The 10,000-nt window shown below is 41.2% G+C and overlaps 1 protein-coding gene across 1 annotated transcript in view; it reads left to right on the top strand.

The window, feature by feature from the left end:
- LOC311231846 (phosphorylase b kinase regulatory subunit alpha, skeletal muscle isoform-like) overlaps positions 1 to 10,000 on the top strand; it is a gene marked incomplete at both ends in the record, with an annotated part of 218,579 nt that overhangs the window by 31,944 nt on the left and 176,635 nt on the right. The window contains 2 exons of the mRNA XM_084318467.1: positions 185 to 353; positions 5,978 to 6,060. Of these exons, the coding sequence (XP_084174593.1) occupies positions 185 to 353; positions 5,978 to 6,060 (252 nt within the window). The remainder of the gene's footprint in view (positions 1 to 184; positions 354 to 5,977; positions 6,061 to 10,000) is intronic.

Raw genomic sequence — 10,000 nt, 5'->3', positions numbered from 1 at the left:
GTTAACCTTCTGTAGGGTGGTAGTGAAAGGTTAACCTTCTGTAGTGTGGTAGTGAACGGGTTAACCTTCTGTAGTGTGGTAGTGAAAGGGTTAACCTTCTGTAGTGTGGTAGTGAAAGGGTTAACCTTCTGTAGTGTGGTAGTGAAAGGGTTAAGGTTGGTGTATTAATAACGGTTCCTTACAGAAAGAGAAGATAGAGAAGTTCAAGTACAGTAAGAACGTGGCCGACTGCCTCCACGCCAAGTACAGCTCGGAGACCTGCAGCACGGTGGTGGGGGATGGGGAGTGGGGTCACCTGCAGGTCGACGCCACCTCCCTCTTCCTCCTCTTCCTCGCTCAGATGACCGCCTCAGGTGAGACGCCGGCTGCCTCTGCTTTCTCCTACATGCTCTTGTGCATACTGTATTCTCCATGTTACATACTGTATTCTCCATGTTACATACTGTATTCTCCATGTTACATACTATATTCTCCATGTTACATACTGTATTCTCCATGTTACATACTGTATTCTCCATGTTACATACTGTATTCTCCATGTTACATACTGTATTCTCCATGTTACATACTGTATTCTCCATGTTACATACTATATTCTCCATGTTACATACTGTATTCTCCATGCTACATACTATATTCTCCATGTTACATACTGTATTCTCCATGTTACATACTGTATTCTCCATGTTACATACTGTATTCTCCATGTTACATACTATATTCTCCATGTTACATACTATATTCTCCATGTTACATACTGTATTCTCCATGTTACATACTATATTCTCCATGTTACATACTATATTCTCCATGTTACATACTGTATTCTCCATGTTACATACTATATTCTCCATGCTACATACTATATTCTCCATGTTACATACTATATTCTCCATGTTACATACTATATTCTCCATGCTACATACTATATTCTCCATGCTACATACTATATTCTCCATGTTACATACTATATTATCCATGTTACATACTATATTCTCCATGCTACATACTATATTCTCCATGTTACATACTATATTCTCCATGCTACATACTGTATTCTCCATGTTACATACTATATTCTCCATGTTACATACTATATTCTCCATGTTACATACTATATTCTCCATGCTACATACTATATTCTCCATGCTACATACTATATTCTCCATGTTACATACTATATTCTCCATGCTACATACTGTATTCTCCATGTTACATACTATATTCTCCATGTTACATACTATATTCTCCATGTTACATACTATATTCTCCATGTTACATACTATATTCTCCATGTTACATACTGTATTCTCCATGTTACATACTATATTCTCCATGTTACATACTATATTCTCCATGTTACATACTATATTCTCCATGTTACATACTATATTATCCATGTTACATACTATATTCTCCATGCTACATACTATATTCTCCATGCTACATACTATATTCTCCATGTTACATACTATATTATCCATGTTACATACTATATTCTCCATGCTACATACTATATTCTCCATGTTACATACTATATTCTCCATGTTACATACTGTATTCTCCATGTTACATACTATATTCTCCATGTTACATACTGTATTCTCCATGTTACATACTGTATTCTCCATGTTACATACTGTATTCTCCATGTTACATACTGTATTCTCCATGTTACATACTGTATTCTCCATGCTACATACTGTGTATGCAATTTGACCAACATTTGAAGTTTGAAGTCGGTTGCTACACGATCATTTCAATATATATTGTATATATATATATATATATATATATATATATATATATATATATATATATATATATATATATATATATATATATATATATATATATATATATATATTTATGATTTATGAATACATTTCACATTACAGTGCACTGAGTGTTTGGGATAATCCCATGCATCACTAGTACAAGCACATTTTGAATGCTTAATTTGAATTCACCAATTTAGTTATAGGCATTTTTCGTAGCTTTGATGTTATAATAGTATTTGACAGTATAGTTTTCCAGTACAAATAATGTTTTTGTTTTTATCTTGTAATACAATTGTCATTCAAAATGGTGTTTTTCTTTACTTTTTAATACTACTGCAAGGACAAGCCACTTTTGCTTAACTTATTATTATTATTTCTTTATATATATGTATATATCATGGACGATGGTATAGTAAAAACCATTGTATACTGAAGGTATATTGTAATGGATAAGGATGGTAGTGACTGTGTATTCATAGAACACTGATATTTTGCTTCAGCTCTCATTGCTCACATGCATCTTTGCTGGTCATCCGACAGAGATGTTTGTTTGAGAACCATCACTTTTCCTTTTGAATGAGTTCAAAGTCTCACCTCATCTGATTCCATCTCCTCTCCCCTCCTCTCATCTGATTTCATCTCCCCCTCTCATCTGATTTCATCTCCTCTCTCTCCTCTCATCTGATTTCATCTCCTCTCTCCCCCTCTCATCTGATTTCATCTCCTCTCCTCCTCCTCTCATCTGATTTCATCTCCTCTCTCCCCCTCTCATCTGATTTCATCTCCTCTCTCCACCTCTCATCTGATTCCATCTCCTCTCTCCACCTCTCATCTGATTTCATCTCCTCTCTCCTCTCATCTGATTTCATCTCCTCTCTCCTCCTCTCATCTGATTTCATCTCCTCTCTCCTCCTCTCATCTGATTCCATCTCCTCTCTCTCTCCTCTCATCTGATTTCATCTCCTCTCTCCTCCTCTCATCTGATTTCATCTCCTCTCCTCCTCCTCTCATCTGATTCCATCTCCTCTCTCCTCCTCTCATCTGATTTCATCTCCTCTCTCCCCTCCTCTCATCTGATTTCATCTCCTCTCTCCTCTCATCTGATTTCATCTCCTCTCCCCTCCTCTCATCTGATTTCATCTCCTCTCTCCTCTCATCTGATTTCATCTCCTCTCTCCCCCTCTCATCTGATTTCATCTCCTCTCTCCTCTCATCTGATTTCATCTCCTCTCTCCTCCTCTCATCTGATTTCATCTCCTCTCTCCTCCTCTCATCTGATTCCATCTCCTCTCTCCCCCTCTCATCTGATTTCATCTCCTCTCTCCTCCTCTCATCTGATTTCATCTCCTCTCTCCCCCTCTCATCTGATTTCATCTCCTCTCTCCTCCTCTCATCTGATTTCATCTCCTCTCTCTCCTCTCATCTGATTTCATCTCCTCTCTCTCCTCTCATCTGATTTCATCTCCTCTCTCCCCTCCTCTCATCTGATTTCATCTCCTCTCTCCCCTCCTCTCATCTGATTTCATCTCCTCTCCCCTCCTCTCATCTGATTTCATCTCCTCTCCCCTCCTCTCATCTGATTTAATCTCCTCTCTCCACCTCTCATCTGATTTCATCTCCTCTCCCCTCCTCTCATCTGATTTCATCTCCTCTCTCCTCCTCTCATCTGATTTCATCTCCTCTCTCCTCCTCTCATCTGATTCCATCTCCTCTCTCCTCCTCTCATCTGATTTCATCTCCTCTCTCCTCCTCTCATCTGATTTCATCTCCTCTCCCCTCCTCTCATCTGATTTCATCTCCTCTCTCCTCCTCTCATCTGATTTCATCTCCTCTCTCCTCCTCTCATCTGATTTCATCTCCTCTCCCCTCCTCTCATCTGATTTCATCTCCTCTCTCCTCCTCTCATCTGATTTCATCTCCTCTCCTCCTCCTCTCATCTGATTTAATCTCCTCTCTCCCCCTCTCATCTGATTTCATCTCCTCTCCCCTCCTCTCATCTGATTTCATCTCCTCTCCCCTCCTCTCATCTGATTCCATCTCCTCTCTCCTCCTCTCATCTGATTTCATCTCCTCTCCCCTCCTCTCATCTGATTTCATCTCCTCTCTCCTCCTCTCATCTGATTTCATCTCCTCTCTCCTCCTCTCATCTGATTTCATCTCCTCTCTCCTCCTCTCATCTGATTTCATCTCCTCTCTCCTCCTCTCATCTGATTTCATCTCCTCTCCCCTCCTCTCATCTGATTTCATCTCCTCTCTCCCCCTCTCATCTGATTTCATCTCCTCTCTCCTCCTCTCATCTGATTTCATCTCCTCTCTCCCCCTCTCATCTGATTTCATCTCCTCTCTCCTCCTCTCATCTGATTTAATCTCCTCTCTCCCCCTCTCATCTGATTTCATCTCCTCTCTCCCCCTCTCATCTGATTTCATCTCCTCTCTCCCCCTCTCATCTGATTTCATCTCCTCTCCCCTCCTCTCATCTGATTTCATCTCCTCTCTCCCCCTCTCATCTGATTTCATCTCCTCTCTCCTCCTCTCATCTGATTTAATCTCCTCTCTCCCCCTCTCATCTGATTTCATCTCCCCTCTCCCCCTCTCATCTGATTTCATCTCCTCTCTCCCCCTCTCATCTGATTTCATCTCCTCTCTCCTCCTCTCATCTGATTTCATCTCCTCTCTCCCTCTCATCTGATTTCATCTCCTCTCTCCCCTCCTCTCATCTGATTTCATCTCCTCTCTCCCCCTCTCATCTGATTTCATCTCCTCTCTCCCCTCCTCTCATCTGATTTCATCTCCTCTCTCCCCCTCTCATCTGATTTCATCTCCTCTCCCCTCCTCTCATCTGATTTAATCTCCTCTCTCCCCCTCTCATCTGATTTCATCTCCTCTCTCCTCTCATCTGATTTCATCTCCTCTCTCCTCCTCTCATCTGATTTCATCTCCTCTCTCCTCCTCTCATCTGATTTCATCTCCTCTCTCCTCCTCTCATCTGATTTCATCTCCTCTCTCCTCCTCTCATCTGATTTCATCTCCTCTCCCCTCCTCTCATCTGATTTCATCTCCTCTCTCCTCCTCTCATCTGATTTCATCTCCTCTCTCCTCCTCTCATCTGATTTCATCTCCTCTCTCCTCCTCTCATCTGATTTCATCTCCTCTCCCCTCCTCTCATCTGATTTCATCTCCTCTCTCCTCCTCTCATCTGATTTCATCTCCTCTCTCCCCCTCTCATCTGATTTCATCTCCTCTCCCCTCCTCTCATCTGATTTCATCTCCTCTCTCCCTCTCATCTGATTTCATCTCCTCTCTCCCCCTCTCATCTGATTTCATCTCCTCTCTCCCTCTCATCTGATTTCATCTCCTCTCTCCTCTCATCTGATTTCATCTCCTCTCTCCTCCTCTCATCTGATTTCATCTCCTCTCTCCTCTCATCTGATTTCATCTCCTCTCTCCCCCTCTCATCTGATTTCATCTCCTCTCTCCTCCTCTCATCTGATTTCATCTCCTCTCTCCTCCTCTCATCTGATTTCATCTCCTCTCTCCTCCTCTCATCTGATTTCATCTCCTCCTCCTCTCATCTGATTTCATCTCCTCTCTCCTCTCATCTGATTTCATCTCCTCTCTCCTCCTCTCATCTGATTTCATCTCCTCTCTCCTCCTCTCATCTGATTTCATCTCCTCTCCCCTCCTCTCATCTGATTTCATCTCCCCCTCTCATCTGATTTCATCTCCTCTCTCCTCCTCTCATCTGATTTCATCTCCTCTCTCCCCCTCTCATCTGATTTCATCTCCTCTCTCCCCCTCTCATCTGATTTCATCTCCTCTCCCCTCCTCTCATCTGATTTCATCTCCTCTCCCCCCCTCTCATCTGATTTCATCTCCTCTCTCCTCCTCTCATCTGATTTCATCTCCTCTCTCCTCCTCTCATCTGATTTCATCTCCTCTCTCCCCCTCTCATCTGATTTCATCTCCTCTCTCCTCCTCTCATCTGATTCCATCTCCTCTCTCCTCCTCTCATCTGATTTCATCTCCTCTCTCCTCCTCTCATCTGATTTCATCTCCTCTCCTCCTCCTCTCATCTGATTTCATCTCCTCTCTCCTCCTCTCATCTGATTCCATCTCCTCTCTCCCCCTCTCATCTGATTTCATCTCCTCTCTCCTCTCTCCTCCTCTCATCTCCTCTCCTCCTCTCCTTCCCTTAGGTCTACACATTATCTTCACCATGGATGAGGTTGACATCATCCAGAACCTCATGTTCTATATTGAGGTTGCCTACAAAGTAGCAGTAAGTTGTTTTTAGTTTGCTCATCGAAAACCCACCAAGAAGCAGAATTGTAATTGTCTCATGATCTAGCCCTTCTGCCTTCTTAGCAATGATTTCGTGTATTTAGCCTTTTTGTGTGTGTGTGTGTGTGTGTGTGTGTGTGTGTGTGTGTGTGTGTGTGTGTGTGTGTGTGTGTGTGTGTGTGTACAATGGTGGCTGTGTTGATGATTATGTCATGAAATTTGGTCCGTTTGCTTATTTTTCATATATTTACATAATTTGAAAATATTGAATTTTGAAAAGAACAGAAAAGTTACCCATTTGACAGGCAAAAACCCCCGCCGCCCTCTCATTTACATTTACATTTACATTTAGCGGAAACGCTTTTATCCAAAGCAACTTAAAAGTTCTGTACGACAAGTCAGCAGGAATGACTCTTACAACTGAGTAACAATGTGTGTGACTGATGCTGCGCAGCTGCCTAAATGCCTCGACTCCGTCCGTGACGGACCCTGCATTGGGCCGACCTGTCTTGCCAAGCTCACCATATCCCGGCCACCTCACCTTTAGATGCCTGGCGGCAGCAGTGTCTCGCCCGCCGGGATGCCCCGCTCTGCGAGCGACGCGGAGCCAGTTCTCTGTGCTGCCACAGTATATTAGGAAGAGTGCATGATAGTAGAGACATGTTAGTATATTAGGAAGAGTGCTAATTTATGCAAATGACATGTCGTCAGCCTGTGACTGCAACTTGTTCCTGTTTGCGGACGACTCAGCCCTGCTGGTCTCTGACAAGAACAAATTGCAGGTTGAAAAAACCCTCAGCACGGAACTAGGCAAAATCTGCATATGGCTCGCTGATAACAAACTATCATTACACATGGGCAAAACAGAGTCCATTCTCTTCGGTTCAAATAACAAACTCAGCAAGACCGACGGATTCTCAGTTACAGTGGGTGACAATATTGTCACAAGGAAAGACGAAATTACCTACCTGGGTTCCATCCTAGAGGCAAATCTTTCCTGTGACAAAATGGCATCCAATGTAATAAAAAAGTCAACCAACGAACTAGATTCTTGTACCGGATCTCCTCTCTGGTAAACAAGAATACCCTGAAGACTCTGGCAGGAGCACTCATTCAAGGGTACTATGACTATGCGTGCACCTCATGGTACCAAAGCACCTCAAAGGCGCTTAAAACAAAATTACAAACATCACAAAACAAACTGGTCAGACTACTACTTGACCTGAACCCCAGAACCCACCTCACCCCTGCCCACTTTGCCAACCTAGGATGGCTTAGAGTAGACGACAGAGTACAGCAACTTGCAATGGGCCTGGTCTACAAGATGCACTATACGACCGGGGTGCCCATGTACATGTCAAAATACTTCCCAAAGGTCAGTGAATACCACAACCACTACACCAGAGGAAGCTCAACAAATCATGTTAAACCCAGATTCGGCTCAAACAAGGGACTAAACACGTTTCGCAATTATGCCACAACAATGTGGAACGCCCTACCCAAAGCTGTAAAGGAATGTGAATCCCTGCCCACATTCAAAACCGCTCTTAAAGAGCACCTACGGGAGGCTGCAATTCGAAACTGGCCACCGTAAATGCCCAAAACCCCCACCACCTCCTAATAGACAGTCTCCTCACCACCGCATGTATATATTCCCTCCCCGCCGTATGTATATTTCCCTCCCACCCACCCACCCCCTCCTAATGTACAGTCCCCTCCCCATCATATGTATATACTCTGTCAGGATCTAGGGGTAACAGTACTGTATATTTGAATACCGTTATGTCACAAATGTATCAGTACTAAATACCTATATGTCCCTATGCCATAAATGTCATGTATGTTGTGTATGTCATAAATGTCTATATGAATTGAAAATGGGGGACCCTGATGGAAACAAGACAAACGTCTTTCTCAGGTCTGCATCCCCTTAACAATTGTATGTATTGAGCCGTACTGTATTGTACCCATTCTGCAATCTGTTAAATAAAGTTTTCATTAATTCATTCATTCATTCATTCATTCATTCATTCATTTTCATTCATTCATTCACATGTTAGTATATTAGGAAGAGTGCAGGATAGTAGAGACATGTTGATTAGGAAGAGTGCAGGATAGTAGAGACATGTTAGTATATTAGGTAGAGTGCAGGATAGTAGAGACATGTTAGTATATTATGAAGAGTGCATGATAGTAGAGACATGTTAGTATATTAGGAAGAGTGCAGGATAGTAGAGACATGTTAGTATATTATGAAGAGTGCAGGATAGTAGAGACATGTTAGTATATTAGGAAGAGTGCAGGATAGTAGAGACATGTTAGTATATTAGGAAGAGTGCATGATAGTAGAGACATGTTAGTATATTATGAAGAGTGCATGATAGTAGAGACATGTTAGTATATTAGGAAGAGTGCATGATAGTAGAGACATGTTAGTATATTAGGTAGAGTGCATGATAGTAGAGACATGTTAGTATATTAGGAAGAGTGCATGATAGTAGAGACATGTTAGTATATTATGAAGAGTGCATGATAGTAGAGACATGTTAGTATATTAGGAAGAGTGCATGATAGTAGAGACATGTTAGTATATTAGGAAGAGGGCATGATAGTAGAGACATGTTAGTATATTAGGAAGAGGGCATGATAGTAGAGACATGTTAGTATATTATGAAGAGTGCATGATAGTAGAGACATGTTAGTATATTAGGAAGAGTGCAGGATAGTAGAGACATGTTAGTATATTATGAAGAGTGCATGATAGTAGAGACATGTTAGTATATTAGGAAGAGTGCATGATAGTAGAGACATGTTAGTATATTATGAAGAGTGCATGATAGTAGAGACATGTTAGTATATTAGGAAGAGTGCATGATAGTAGAGACATGTTAGTATATTATGAAGAGTGCAGGATAGTAGAGACATGTTAGTATATTATGAAGAGTGCAGGATAGTAGAGACATGTTAGTATATTAGGAAGAGTGCATGATAGTAGAGACATGTTAGTATATTAGGAAGAGTGCAGGATAGTAGAGACATGTTAGTATATTATGAAGAGTGCAGGATAGTAGAGACATGTTAGTATATTATGAAGAGTGCATGATAGTAGAGACATGTTAGTATATTAGGAAGAGTGCATGATAGTAGAGACATGTTAGTATATTATGAAGAGTGCAGGATAGTAGAGACATGTTAGTATATTAGGAAGAGTGCATGATAGTAGAGACATGTTAGTATATTAGGTAGAGTGCGTGATAGTAGAGACATGTTAGTATATTATGAAGAGTGCATGATAGTAGAGACATGTTAGTATATTATGAAGAGTGCAGGATAGTAGAGACATGTTAGTATATTATGAAGAGTGCATGATAGTAGAGACATGTTAGTATATTAGGAAGAGTGCATGATAGTAGAGACATGTTAGTATATTATGAAGAGTGCATGATAGTAGAGACATGTTAGTATATTAGGAAGAGTGCAGGATAGTAGAGACATGTTAGTCTAGTATGAAGAGTGCATGATAGTAGAGACATGTTAGTATATTAGGAAGAGTGCATGATAGTAGAGACATGTTAGTATATTAGGTAGAGTGCAGGATAGTAGAGACATGTTAGTCTAGTATGAAGAGTGCATGATAGTAGAGACATGTTAGTCTAGTATGAAGAGTGCATGATAGTAGAGACATGTTAGTATATTAGGAAGAGTGCATGATAGTAGAGACATGTTAGTATATTAGGTAGAGTGCATGATAGTAGAGACATGTTAGTATATTAGGTAGAGTGCATGATAGTAGAGACATGTTAGTATATTATGAAGAGTGCATGATAGTAGAGACATGTTAGTATATTATGAAGAGTGCAGGATAGTAGAGACATGTTAGTATATTATGAAGAGTGCAGGATAGTAGAGACATGTTAGTATATTAGGAAGAGTGCATG

This window comes from Notolepis coatsorum (genome assembly GCF_963971535.1).
Source record: "Notolepis coatsorum genome assembly, chromosome: 7".
NCBI classification, from domain to species: Eukaryota; Metazoa; Chordata; class Actinopteri; order Aulopiformes; family Paralepididae; genus Notolepis; species Notolepis coatsorum.
The sequence above is the reverse complement of the archived record's forward strand: the minus strand, read 5'-3'. Positions and strand labels throughout refer to the sequence as shown.